We start from the raw sequence: 14,968 nt of genomic DNA, 5'->3' as shown, positions 1-14,968 counted from the left end.
AATCAACTTGTAACTCGGCTTCGTTCAAGTTATCAATGTATATTTAATTCGTATTCCACATCAGAATATACGTACATACAATCTACCGACATGTTATAAAATTAAAAATCATCACGTTAAATGCCTTCGACGGTTGATATCCTTGTGATTTTTAAACTTGTATCCGCTACAATGCTGATAATATACCACAATGATATGAATATTATTTGATTTAAAAATACAAAGGAACAGTATGGTAAATATCACATGAAAGCTAAACATACATATATACTCTTAAATAGTATGTAAACAGGGTTTTCTTTATTATTGTATTTTCATGGAGGGAAGGTAGGTAGAGTAATGTTATCTTGTGTTCTTCGCGCGATGATCAGAGAGAGTTAATAAACGATATTCTCGACGAATGTTAAAAATTACAAAAAAAATCTTTGGTAAAGTGCATAACTATCACAGAACAAATTATGCCGCGTATAAAAATTATTATTAGGTACATAATCACGATTTTATTACGGTATTTACACAACTCGGTACGTACTACACGATGATATAATTCACACAAGGTTTCCTCGTCGTCTTCTCTTTTAAATTCACCCTGTTTACGGTGTGTACTTGACCATTTTTCATCAATACGTATTGGAAGTATTCACGATGGCATCTCGACAGCAATTTTTCTCTTTTATTCGGCAGTAGCGTAAATTATACTACTTTATTGATTTATAAATTCGGATACATCGTCTGATTGACGCGATAATATAACTATTATAATTTCGTTCAAAAGCTGATAGATACTCGTAGTACGAATACCAATATTCGTCTAGTTTATAAAAATACATCGTTTAATTGCTTTCAATTTTTACCTTCCGGTAAAATAATATAAAACTACTCAACTCCAAGCATCGTTTAACGAGTATCACGACACAGGCCTGAACTCGAAAGTCTTATCAAGGGTACGAATACAAAATCACCTTCGTGACAGGGGGTAAAATATCTTCGAAAACATAAAATTGCACCGATAATACGCTAGATTACGTTACCATAACTCACAAAACAGAACACTTAAACGTCATTTTATCCCACCCATCTGGGATACCCGCTACGTTGACCAAAAAATAAAACATTATTTTAAAAAAAGAAAAGAAAATGGAAGCGACGCGTCTTTCTTTCGAACTCACCTATACGAGTTCTTTATTTACCCTACGAATTACACAAGCGACGAGAAAGGAGGAGAAAAAAAAGCAACGCGAGAAAAAAAAACAAAAAAAGACATTACAATATTAGTAAAAACAATTCCTACGTATCGATTACGTTAAATTCACGGCGATTTTCTTCGCAAAACAAAAAAAAATACACTAAATTAAACGAATAAACATTTGGGGGGGAAGAGGGAAGAGGGGTCGGGAGGGAAATAGGGGAACACATACTTCTAAAGAAATATAATATAAACTAACGAAGGATATACAGAGCGCGGCGAAAGTGACTAAAAAATAATCTATCTTTAGAGAAAAAAAAATAATAAGAAATTAGCCGACTTTAAAGTACATAAAAAAAATGGTTAACTCAGGCGAATTGGGAAGCACACGGAAATATATAGTATTAAACATTTTCTAGCCACGGATGATCTAATACATCTTCGGCACTAAACCTAAGATCTGGATTTGGTTGAAGCATATGCGAAATGAGATCTTTGGCACAATCGGATACATCGTTCCAGTACGGTTCGGGGAAACCGTATTGGCCGCTGAGGATATCGTCGAATAGCTCCTCTTGATCATTCGTACTGCTCACGAATGGCGGGAAGCCGCATAGAAGGATATAGAGAATAACACCGGCAGCCCATACGTCGATCTGAAATTAGAAAAATCAAATTTAGGAATAATTCCATCAAAGGAAAATTGTAGGTAATTTATAGTTTTTGTTATCGATAAATTAGCCATATCATTGAACTTGAAACACTCATCGAGTTAATTATCAACTATGAACGTGAATTATACTAGTAAATTGCAGAGAACGTGTCGAACGTCACTGCAAAGAACTGATAACGAGTTGGGAAAAATTCCCCCGAGATTACTCGACCGAGTATTTACGAGAATTATATTCGAATTAATCATCCAATATTATGTTGTCTGGTTCCGATGCTGCGACATGTTTCAATATCCTTTTTTTTTTCAATATTTTCTAGATGAGTACACATTTGATTTACGGTCTTTGGGGATGTCGATTGCTCACCTTGAGTCCATAACCGACTTCGGTTAATATTTCAGGTGCTACGTAGGTAGGTGTCCCGCAAACTGTGTATAAAGGTCCGCTAACTCTGGTTGCTAGACCGAAATCGCCCACTTTTAGCAGTTGCACTCGGTCACCTTCCATTTCCACCTGAAATTGAACGAAATATTGAAATTAAATGAATCGATTTGATCGCTGTTATCGTACATACATGTTTAATTATTCATTTTCCCTCGTTTTGGCAAAAATTACATACAAATTTTGGGAACACCCATAAATATTTTTTTCAACTATAAAATTATCATACGTTCCAGCTCTTATCTTATTATTAAATTCGTCAGGATGCAGTATTTCTCGAAAATAATGAATAATTGGTAAACGACTCTTCTCGGAATTCATTAGGTAAATAGACTAATTGATTATCATAATTATCTAAAATGATTAATAATTCCAAGAAGAAATACTAATTATTCACGAATGATACTCGTACACATTCAAGTCAATTTCATGTTTAATTCGTGAACAATTAATTAGAAAATTTATACCGAATGAATCTCAAGAAAAAATTTTATTTTCGAAAAATCTGAAAAATGCTCAAAAAAGCTACACTTTTATGAGTAGTCAAGTACTTACAGTCAATTCAATTTAGGAATAATTATTCAAAAAAAAAAAAAAAAAAAATTAATAGATGAGTTGAAGATTTGTTTTAGGGAATAAAATCCAAATTACAATGATTCAATTTCCAAAAAAATTTTTTGTTCGCGAACGATTCATATTGAATGTGATGAAGAGTCGTTCGCGAACGAATCTCTTTATGTGGATATTTGAACGATATTGGCAGAGATGAGTTGATTCGAATTATGTCCAAAAATGTTAAAACTTGAAGAATCATTCGTGAAGAATGATAACTAAAATAACTCGAATCAGACGTTCGTGAACGAATGAATCATTTTCAAGATGCAATTCGTACGAAAGACGATGCTCAAATAGATCATTTCGATCAAAACTGTGGGAATCTTTATAGAAAGGGGTGCAAAGGGGTGGAATGGTTCAACGCAAAAAGTATTGAATCTTGAATCGTTCGCGAACGAAACGTGGAAATAAAAATATGATTCAAAAAGTCACGAACAAAATGATGCTTATGGAAAAAGATCACATTTTTCAAAATTAAAGTTCATTAAATTCCCACGAATATTTGCTCGTCTGGAAAATGACTCATTAATATCGAATCCACGAAGTCGTTCGCGAACGAATTTTTTCAGAAAACCATTTCGTACAATTTTCAAAATCCAATGAATCGTTTAAAATAAAATTTATACTATTTAGAAATTTCAACTCATTGGTGAGAAAAAAAAACAAAAATCAAAAATTTGAATCAGACGTTCGTGAACGAATGAATCATATTCAAAGTGAAATTTGCTCGAATGATATCACGTATACAATGACACAGATCAGGAGGTGTTCTAAATAAACCAAAAATCGTTCATTTCGTTGGAAGTAAGTTTTTTTTTATGAAAAATTGGAATCGTTCGCGAACGAACCCCAAAAATTTGGCTCAAGTATGCACGAAAACGAAACTTTTCATTGATTTATTTTGTTTCAGTAAAGAATAAAAATCTAAAATTCACAGTTCATGACTTCATTTTCGTTCGCAAACGATTCGTATCAATTTAAGGAACAATCGTTCGCGAACGAATCTTTTTCTTACATCGTTCCGAACAATTTTAGGATCAGAAATAAGAAGAATTAATTTGAAATTTTAGAAATTTACTTCAATTCTGAGAATTCAAAATCATTTGTAAAAAAAATGACCAAAAAAATCTGAATCGAACGTTCCTGAACGAATGAATCATTATCAAACTGCAATTCGCACGAACCACTACAATACATATTACTTTAGCAGTTAGCACGGATCGTTTTGATGAACGATACGTGGGAAATTTTTTAACAAGAAGGAATAGAGGAAGGTGTCTTAAAAATTGAAATCGTTCGCGAACGAATTCAAAACGTATTCATAGTTCGTGAATGATTCATTCGTCAGATCACATCGCACAGAAAAATGTGCAATAATTCGAAAAAAAACCTTAATTAAAGGAAAGTTCTCGATATAATCACGAATCAGTCTGATAAGTTCAAATCGTTCGCGAACGATTAACTGAAAACTTGACACCAGAGGTTCGTTTTCAGGATCAAATTTCCACGAACAAAACGACACATCATTATATTATTCATTCAAATTTCAAATCATTCAGTTTATGATTATGAATTTTTTTGGGTGGGAGGAGGTGGTACAGGGAGTAAAGTTTTGAGATCGTTCGGGAACGATTCACAAAAAAAAAATGGGTTTTTCTTGAAGAACCATTTGAAATTTTGAAACGATTTCATAAAAAATAATGAATCCGAAAAATTCCAATCGTTCGCGAACGAATATTTGAAAGAAATGATTCTTTATTGATGAAAATATGGGCAAATGAATTCTATCCTTTTCAAGTTTTCAAGATTATGTTCGTCGCACAAATTTCTCAGAATGAAATTTTTGTAAGAGATCACATACTTATATTTATTCAATCAACGAACGTTTTCGGCTTTCCGAAGAAAGAAGGGAGAAGGGAAGAGGTAAAATTTTGAAATCGTTCGCGAACGATTTACATAAAACTGAATTTTTTGAAAAATCATTTGGAACAATTTCAGAATTACTTTCAAGTTTTAAACAATTATAACTTATAAGGCCGAAAAATTCAAATCGTTCGCGAACGAATACTCGAAAAAATGATTCAATATTATATTCACGTGCAAATGAATTCTTTTCAAGATCAGGTTCGTCACACAATTATTTTTCTGAGTGAAATTTTCGCAAACCAAGATACAATATAATTCATTCAACTTACAACATTTATGATTTTTTTCAAATTGGGGAGAAGGGCGAAATTAGGTCGTTCATGAACGATTTACATAAAATGAATCACTCGAAAACGAAAAATATTTTGAAACGATTACGAACAGAATTATTTTCAAAAAATCATAAATTAGAACGTTTTCGGCTTTTTAAAGGAGGGAGGGAGAAGGAAGAAGGTGAAATTTTCAAATCGTTCGCGAACGACTCACTCACATAAAATTGATAAATTGAATCTTTCAAAAAATCATTTGGAACAATTTCAGAATTACTTTGTTCAAACACTCATTAATCCGGAAAATTCAAATCGTTCGCGAACCAATACTCCAAAGAGTGATTCTTTATTCACGGGCAAATGAATTCTTTTCAAGGTTCAGTTCGTCACACGATAATTATTTTTCTGGGTGAAATTTTTGCAAACGATGATAATTTATTTAATTTACAATATTTATGAAGTTATGAACTTTTTCAGATTGAGGAGGTGACTGGTGAAGGGCGAAAAGAAGTCGTTCACGAACGATTCACATAAAATGAATCACTTGAAAACGAAAAATCATTCGAAATCAAAACTATTAGTAGGTATAGAATTATTTTCAAAAAATCATAAATTTGAACGTTTTCGGCTTTTCGAAGGAGGGAGGGAGAAGTTGGAAGGCGAAGTTTTGAAATTGTTCGCGAACGATTCACGTAAAATTGAATCCTTCGAAAAATCATTTGGAAAAATTTCAGAATTATTTTTTTCAAACATTTCAAGTTCAAGTTCAAACACTGATATTTAATCCGAAAAATTCAAATCGTTCGCGAACGAATACTCGAAAAAGTGATTCAATATTTACGGGCGAATGAATTCTTTTCAAGACCAACTTCGTCACACGAGCATTTTTCTGAGTGAAATTTTTGAGAACGATGATAATTAATTCATTTAATTCACAATATTTTTGAGTGAACTTTTTTAGATTAGAGAGGGGATGAGCGAAATGAGGTCGTTCATGAACGATTTACATGAAATGAATCACTCCAAAATGAAAATTTTTTCAAAACGATTATTCTCAAAAAATCATGAATTCAAATCCAAAAAATTAAAATCGTTCGCGAACGAATACCTATTTATAAAAATGAATCCATACTCAATTACTCATGGGCAAATTGACTCATTACACGATTCAGTTCACCATATTAATTCTATTTCAGAATAAACTTTCGGCCAACGAGGACGTATTTATTTTCATTACATATAAGTAAATCATTCACGATTATGAACTTTTAAAGGTGGTAGGAGGGGGGGGGGGGAAGGTGAAGAATGAAAAATTCTTTGAAATGATCTCAGAACCAAAATCACAAGTCTAAAAAGTTGAAATCGTTCGCAAACGAATATTCAATGAACTAATTCTACATTGATGGGCAAATTGATTCTTTTCTGGGATAAATTCAAATCCATCACAATCGTTTGAATTTTGCTTGGTCTCCGCGTGATATTTTTTTACTCATATTTTTCCTTTTATTTATGAACACCAAACAAATCAATGAATCACTAACGTTTCGTTCGCGAACGATCTGATCTATCTAACTGAATTAGAATTGTTCAGTTGTGAAGAATGGTCGTGTTAAATCTTTATGAATCTATAATCATTCAAAAGGCCCAAAGGAGCATTTTGAACTCTCACTCCTCGATTTAGACGAAACCAAATTAGATCGAAAGAACATGTCCTAACATCACTTTGGCACTGACATTTCAGAAATTGGAGTTCATTATTGAAATTTTGGCAACTTTTTTCAAATTCAAAGAACTCAGAAAATTCATTTCAAGAGCAATTTTCAAACTTTTTTATAAAATATGAATTTTTTTGAGCAAACTGAACCAAAAAATGCGATTCTTTATTAATAATCAGTACCACGAATTGGAGTGCAATTGTATCACCAAAATTCAACGAATCGATCCAACTCTATTTCCCACCATACAGACCACCGGTAAAAATAGTTTTCAATTCACACATACCAGTAAGTTCTCCGGTTTGATATCACGATGTAGAATTTTCATATCGTGCAGATATGCCAAAGCGGAAGCCAGATCGCGCGTCATTATTTGAGCATCCGGTTCGTTGAATTTCACTCTTTTGGTAATAGCATCGAATAAATCTCCTCCCTGAGCAAACCAAACATACAAAATTCCATTTTAAAAAAAAGGCTACAAATGGCAAAACCAATGAACCTGTTTCGCAAAAGTCTACTTACGGTGACCAATTCCATAATAAGGTATAATTCTTTGGGTGTATCGTGTTCGGCGATCAATCTAATGATATTGGTATGTCCGACGCTGCGTAATATCGATACTTCGTTATCGATCATGAACTCTTTACCGGCTACTTTGGACTTATCGATGATTTTCAAAGCGTAATCGACGTTTTTCATTCTACAAAAACACGACAATACATCGTCATATGTGATTCGTCAATTTTTACTCAATTTTTTCTATACGTACTTATCGGAGCACTTCCTCACAACGGCGAAATTTCCGTCGCCGATCACTTGTCCGATGGAATACCTGCTCAATACTTTATTAGGGATCGTTTGCATGCTAATGTCGGCTTTCTTGATACCAGCTTGGTTCTTCATTTGCTTCGAGGTGTTTGGTAACTTTGGTACTTTTTTGCCTGCCACGATTAAAGGTAAAGAAGACCATATAGAAGATAAAAACATGTTGAAAAACGATCGTCTCACGACAACTTTAACGTGCGTAATTTACCAGTTTCATCGAAGCAATGCGTCCCGTTCTTCAATTCGGATACAGGCTTCCGTAAGCTTTTCTTCAAGGCTTGAATGGCTTTTAATTCTACAACAAAACATATCGTCGATTAACACCATTAATACATACGAGTACGAATTCGCACCACATTCGCATAAAATACCAGGTAGTATAGAGTTAACCTTATCAAGGTACCTGTATCGTCTCACCTCACCACCTCTTCCTTACCTCAAACAATAGCTTATACATATATTTTACGATACATCGATAAAGGTGTACTAAATACAATAATAAAAAAAAAAAATTGAACCCAGCCAGTCGTGATAGTCGTAGGAAAAGAAAATTCATTTATATCGTTTGGCAGGCATCATGTACCCCCACCTGACCCCTTACCTTAAGCCTATTCGCTGGTATATTGAAAAAGGCGATAAATCCAACTCGTACGAGTCATTTGAACTGAATAATCGCCTACATATTTCCATCCTTCTTTTTCTAATTCTCCTTCGCCGTCTTTTTCTCTCCCTCTGATTTCTCATATACAGGTACATAAAATCGTTGTCTTTTCACCTCCCCCGTGAAATCGAACCGATTAATTTCACCTCCTCGTACAGTCGAAGGTGTTTACTTGTCGCGAAATGTTCTCGTTCTCAATATTTTCAAATCGAAGATTACTCGAAATGGTCATCAACCCCGGACGATTCGACAGCTATCTATTGACTCAGGTATTTCGAGAGAAAAAAAAAAACGTAATTTTTTCCCCAAGTACACGTATTATAAAATGTACTTAGGCATGTTTAAATCTACTACATATAAGCTCGTATATGTATGTATTTGGTTTGAAAGTAAATCGTATTACGTACTCGCGGATAAATATTTACTCGCGTCTAAAGCGGATTTACGGTTTGTTGGAAGAAAAAAAATGCTAAAAAAACGAGATATTTTTCACTCGAGCGAGTATTCTGCTGTAGTAAGTCTAAGTATACATAAGAGTAAGTACTTTGTGCGATGATTTGTACCGGAATAATATTTACTTTATTCGAACGAGATCACGCGACGCTGCCATGGACTAAATGTGTAAGCTAATCCTCGTGTATTTATACGTGTTTGGTTTCGGTACCTTTTTTTTTTCTCGAAATTACCTAGCATAAAACAATTTTTTTCACGAGCATCGTGGTGGGTGTTGATGTTTAGTTTTGGCCTCGTTTTTTGGTGGAATTTTTCACGCGGTGGAGTTGAAACAAAAATGAGAGGAAGAAGGTATCGATTAAAGATCAGGAATTGTAGTTCGACAATTTGTTCTCTGTTTCACGAATGATGAATTTTGTATCAACATTAGATCAATGCAGGTGATTATTTAGTCAGTGGATATTTTCAAGAGGAGAGATTAGTGAGAGGGGGGGATGGTCAACATTTTTGATAGGCTTTTCAAACTGGCTCCAAAAAAAAGTCAGCTCAAAAATTGGAAGTTGTTATCTTAAGAAATCACTTTCCTAATCACATTTAAATTACCAATTTTGACACGAGTGGAAAAAATAGTATTTTTTTGGGATTGGAGCACAAATTTTTCATAATGACTCAGACCGAGACAAAAAAAATCTCAAAATTGCAGCTGCTCAATCACACATTTTGAGGTTTTAGAGCTTTTTTCAAGTTTTTGAGGCCAAACAGCACATGTTTATTTACTCATGTCGAAAATGAACCTCCAAAAAGTCTGGGAAATTTGAACTATCGCCAGAAAAAAACGATTTTCAGAGGTGAACATGCCAATTGGAGCATTTCGAGTGAATTTTTGAAAATTCTTGGAGCCTCCAGTGGATTTTTAAAACTCAAGATTTCCATAAAATTTCATCAAATACTGTTAGAAAGCCGAAATTCATTCTGTAAACTAATTTCAATACGCTATGAAGTCGGCTGCAGGCGGATTTCAAATCATTTTGGAGTCTCCAGCGACTTTTTGGAAACTACTGGAGCCTCCAGTACATTTTTGAAACTTTAAATTTCTACAAAATTCCATCAAGTGGAGTTGTCAAGATGAAATTCACTCTGCACAGCACGTATGAAAATTTCGAACATTGAAAAATCTGCTGGATGCTCCAGTAATTCTCGAAAAGTCACTGGAGAATCCAAAACGACTGGAAATCTACTTGCAGTAGACTTCTCAGAGTATTGAAATCAGTTTATCAAATAAATTTCGGCTTTCCAACCGCACTTGATAGAATTTTGAGGAAATTTCAAGTTTCAAAAATCTACTGGAGGCTTCAAGAATTTACAAAAAGTCGCCGGAGGCTCCAGAATGACTCTCACTTACCCGCAGTCGACTTAATAGCGTGTTCAAGTTGGAGTTCGGTGTATATTTCGAATTTTTAACTTCACCTGATGAAATTTCAAGTTTCAAAAATCTGCTGGAGATTCCAGAACTGCTCGAAACGGGTTGAAACCGTTTCCAATCGATTTGGAAGGTTGAAAATAGGGCATATCCCAAATTTCAGCTTTGTAGGTCGATTTGGTGAAATTTTGATTTTTTGCTCATTTATGGCTTTAAATTATTGATTTTCAAAAATTCAACAAAAATCGAAAAATGCACTTCAGCACTTGAAATTTTGGATAGTGATAAATTTTTGTATGCTTTTTCGATCTAGATTTGTTCAGTAGTTCAAAAACTTTTGCGCGAGTCCAATGTTGGCAAGAAAAATCTGCGATTTTGGCTCACATGTCATCAATTTTCTCATTAAAATTTATGCAATTTTTGGACTACATAAATGTCTTTGAAAAATTCAACCCCTTAATTTTCCGTTTGAGCTGCAGGAATATTTTTGAGGCCTGCTCTACGAGTCCTTCACACTCTGATGAAAAAAAAAATTGTCACTCAAGAGACTGAGACGTTTTTCATCACCCAGACCTTGAAAATGAAATAATAGAGAAAGGGAGGGGGAGGGAACGGTTGAAATGAATTTTGGAAAAAGTTGAGGAAGACTTCAAAGAAAAAGTGACATTTGTAACGCACTGAATGGTTTATTTTTAGAGCTAGCTGTTGAACAGGCTTGGCAAAAATTTGTTATCCCAACGTTTTTAACCCTCTATGAATACTTCATTAAAATTTCAGTACTTTTTGAGAATTTTTACGGATTTTAGCGAGTTTTTTTTATGCGTTTTAAATTATTTGAACAAGTTTCAACACTTTACGCAACTTTTTGCAACTTTTAATCAATTTTTGACATTTTCACTGATTTGAAATGTTTTTTACACTTTTTCGTGTAACTTTTGATAAATTTTATTGAAATTTTACCGCCACTTGGTGGTTTTTATGCTTTGTAGGTATTTCCTATATCATTTCAACATGTTTTTAACACCTTGTTATGCAATTGTTGCCAAATTTGAAAATTTTTAAATCAATTTTTGCGATTTTTATTGACTTTGATGCTTTTTTTTTTTTGTTAATTCATATCATTTTTCAACTTGTTTTTAACTTTTTTTCGGCACAATTTTTGCTTAATTTCTATTTTTGGTAATTCTACTTGATTTTGACACTTTTTCAGTAATTTTATTTCATTTTTACGTGTTTTAAACATTTTTTATGCAATTTGTGCCAAATTTCAGATAACATTCATCACTTTTTCATAATTTTTATCGATTGTATTGTTTTTTTCCGGCATTTTTATAACATTTCATCACAATTTTCTTTATTAAACTTCGCTTTAATTTCATCAATTTCTGATAATTTTCATAGATTTTGATACTTCATGTACTTATTCTCAAGTTATCAACATTTTTCGGTATTTTTTAACCATTTATGCCAACTTTCAACGATTTTCGTCGGTTTTATAACGGTTTTAATGTTTGTGTTGCATTTTGGCATCATTCTAACAAGTTTCCAATACTTTTTCATGAAGTAATTTTCATTTTTGCTAAATTTCATAGATTCATGATTTTTTCCAAGGCAAAATTAGCTTTTAACAATTTTGGCAAAAATGAGAGACTTTCTCGCAATTTTGACCCACCCCCCCCCCCTTAAAAAACAGAACTTTTTTAAGAAATATTGACAAAAATTAACATTTTTTAACATTATTGGTAAAAAGTACAATATTTTTATAATTCCAAAAAAAATAGGAATTTTTGACAGTTTTGGAAAAAAAATTGGAACATATTTTTGACGATAAAGTATGACAAAAATAGGACTTCTGACGATTTCGGCAAAATCACAACTTCCTGGCAATTTCTACAAAAAACAGTATTTGAGCAAAACTGAACTTACGAAGCAATATTAACGAAAAAAGAAGAAAAAAAAAACGAAAAAAACGTTTGATATTTTTGGTAAAAATGTGACATATGATAAAAATTTTTACAAAAAAAGTGAACTATTTGACATTAAAGGAGACTTTCATTTTGGCAATGAGCAAGAACTAGTGCAAAAAAAACAACGTTTCCAAAAAATGCATAAACAGAGAAGTTTTGCAAAAAGCGTCAAAAAACAAGGAACCAATTTGAAATTTCACAAGAACAAGGAAGATCAATTTTTCTAAAATTTTGAAAGAACATCACAAGAACAAAAAACAAAAACAAAAAAAGGTGCGGTTCTTCGTTCTTTGTTTTGAGGGTTTTTACAAGATCAATTTTTTTTTATTAATCCAACTCCATATTGAAATACCTATTTCAAAAATGCAAAATATTCATTTTTTAGTTTCCTACTTTTGTTTAAATCAGCGGCGAAATTTTTTCAAATGTTCCACTCTTAAAATTATAGCACGAAAATTGCTTTTTCTTGTCAATTCGTTGACAAATTGGGGGGGGGAGGAGGGGGATTTTCTCACATGTTCGTCTACACATTAGTAAAATATCTCAAAAATGCGAAAATTTTCATTTTTTAGCTTTCTGATGGTATTTTTTGCAATAAGTGCCAAACTTGTAATTTTTTTTCTCTAAAATGACAAAAAATGCCAGCCCAATTTTTTGATTTATGTTATTCTACATAAAAAGGATTAAAACTGAGAATTTTTTCAGAATTTTTACTCGCGGACATCGTGGTTATATTTAAATTATAAGTTTTTAAATCGATTTTTTTAAGTTTTTGAATGTGGCAACACTGGTTTTGACATCATTCGTCGATTACCCTCTCAAAGTACTACAATTTTAAAAAAAGTTCAAAATTCTATACCACGTACAACCGGAGCAATTTGCAACTGAAATTTTCCATTTTCGGCCATTTTGAAAAACTTTGAAACCCCACAGCTCCGCCAAAAAAAATTGAAAAAATTTCTGGTTAGCGTCATTCGCCATCGTTCGTTTTCATTGTCTGTCAATTTTAATTACACAAAAATTTTAATTCTCAATCGAGATGAATTCTACGAAATCCAATCATTCAAAAAATTCTCCTTCTTTTCCAAATCACAAAAAATCCAACGACACATTTCAAAAAATTCAAACCAAACATTCGGGAGGACGGAGGAGAAAAAATTCGTAAAAACTTCAACCAAAAATTACCAAAAACCCATCTCACACCTTTCAGACACCTCCAACCTCAATTTCCTGTACTTTGCCAAACAACACACATCGTATATAGTCCGGCATATGGCAGCCCCTCCCCGCCGATCCTCCGGGACAACTTTTTTCTTGAAGGGGACATCCTAAGGAACATTTTAAAGCAAAGTTGCCAAAAAAAAAGTTGGCCTGACTTACAAAATGGCGGCCATTTTCATTGACAGGCCAGCCGAAATCGCAGATTTTGCGTTTTAACATAGGACTTGCACGAACTTTTTCAAACTTTACAAAGGTAGATCGAAAGATCATGTAAAAATTCATCACCTGTCAAAATTTCAAGTGCTAAAGTGCGTTTTTCGATTTTTGGTGAATTTTTGAAAATCGAATTAGGCCCAAAATGAGAGAAAAAATCAAAATCTTACCAAATTGACCAAAAAAGCTGAAATTTGGGATATACCCTATTTTCGACATGCCAAATCGATTGAAAACGGTTTCAATCCGTTTTGAGCAGTTCTGGGGTCTCCAGCAGATTTTTGAAACTCGAAATTCCCACAAAATTCCATCATATTGGAGTTGTAAAGCTAAAATTTATTCTAAAAACTAATTTCAATACGCTACGAAGTACTGCAGGAGAATTTCAAGTCGTTTTGGAGCCTCCAGCGACTTTTTGAAAATTCCTGAAACCTCCAGCAGATTTTTGAAACTTGAAATTTTCACAAAATTTTATCAAATGGAGATGGAAAGCTGAAATTTACTCTACACTCCAATTTTAACACCCTCTGAAGACGACTTCAAGTAGGTTCAAGTCATTTTAGGGCCTCCAGCGACTTTTTTAAAAATTACTGGAGCCTCCAGTAGATTTTTGAAACTTTAAATTTTTCCAACATTAATTCAAATGGTTTTGAAGCTTCCAGCTACTTTTAGGGAATTTCAATTTTCCAAAAAAAGTCATACAACCTTTCAAAAAGTTGCTGGAGGCTCCAAAACGACTTGAAATCCACCAAAAGTCAACTTCGTAGCGTATTGAAATTAGTTTGCAGAATGAATTTCGACTCTCCATCTTGGTTTGATAAAATTTTGGGGGCTGGAGGTTTCAGGAATTTTCAAAAAGTCGCTGGAGGCTCCAAAACGACTTGAAATTCACCTGCAGTACTTCGTAGCGTATTGAAATTAGTTTTTAGAATAAATTTTAGCTTTACAACTCCAATATGATGGAATTTTGTGGGAATTTCGAGTTTCAAAAATCTGCTGGAGGCTCCAAAACTGCTCAAAACGGTTTGAAACAGTTTCCAATCGATTTGGCATGTCGAAAATAGGGTATATCCCAAATTTCAGCTTTTTTGGTCAATTTGGTAAGATTTTGATTTTTTCCCTCATTTTTGGCCTAAATTCGATTTTCAAAAATTCACCAAAAATCGAAAAACGCACTTTAGCACTTAAAATTCTGACAGGTGATAAATTTTTGCATGATCTTTCGATCTACTTTTGTAAAGTTTGAAAAAGTTCGTGCAAGTCCTATGTTAAAACGCAAAATCTGCGATTTCGGCTGACCTGTCAATGAAAATGGCCGCCATTTTGTAAGTAAGGCCAACTTTTTTTTTGGCAACTTTGCTTTAAAATGTTCCTTAGGATGTCCC

General features: G+C 33.3%; 2 protein-coding genes across 2 annotated transcripts in view; one reads left to right on the top strand and one right to left on the bottom strand.

Annotated features, from left to right (window-relative positions):
* Window positions 1-19: 19 nt before the first annotated feature.
* LOC135847842 (serine/threonine-protein kinase GL21140) overlaps window positions 20-14,968 on the bottom strand; it is a 25,508-nt gene continuing 10,559 nt past the window's right edge. Inside the window, exons 5-10 of the mRNA XM_065367567.1 lie at window positions 7,857-7,943; window positions 7,593-7,764; window positions 7,346-7,523; window positions 7,110-7,256; window positions 2,224-2,370; window positions 20-1,842 (exon numbers count right to left, since the gene is read on the bottom strand). Of these exons, the coding sequence (XP_065223639.1) occupies window positions 1,591-1,842; window positions 2,224-2,370; window positions 7,110-7,256; window positions 7,346-7,523; window positions 7,593-7,764; window positions 7,857-7,943 (983 nt within the window). The 3' untranslated portion in view covers window positions 20-1,590. The remainder of the gene's footprint in view (window positions 1,843-2,223; window positions 2,371-7,109; window positions 7,257-7,345; window positions 7,524-7,592; window positions 7,765-7,856; window positions 7,944-14,968) is intronic.
* asun (integrator complex subunit 13 asun) overlaps window positions 8,472-14,968 on the top strand; it is a 20,514-nt gene continuing 14,017 nt past the window's right edge. The window contains exon 1 of the mRNA XM_065367565.1: window positions 8,472-8,578. The gene's annotated coding sequence lies outside the window, so the exon portion shown is untranslated. The remainder of the gene's footprint in view (window positions 8,579-14,968) is intronic.

Source organism: Planococcus citri, chromosome 5, assembly GCF_950023065.1.
Source record: "Planococcus citri chromosome 5, ihPlaCitr1.1, whole genome shotgun sequence".
Classification (NCBI taxonomy): Eukaryota; Metazoa; Arthropoda; class Insecta; order Hemiptera; family Pseudococcidae; genus Planococcus; species Planococcus citri.
The sequence above is the reverse complement of the archived record's forward strand: the minus strand, read 5'-3'. Positions and strand labels throughout refer to the sequence as shown.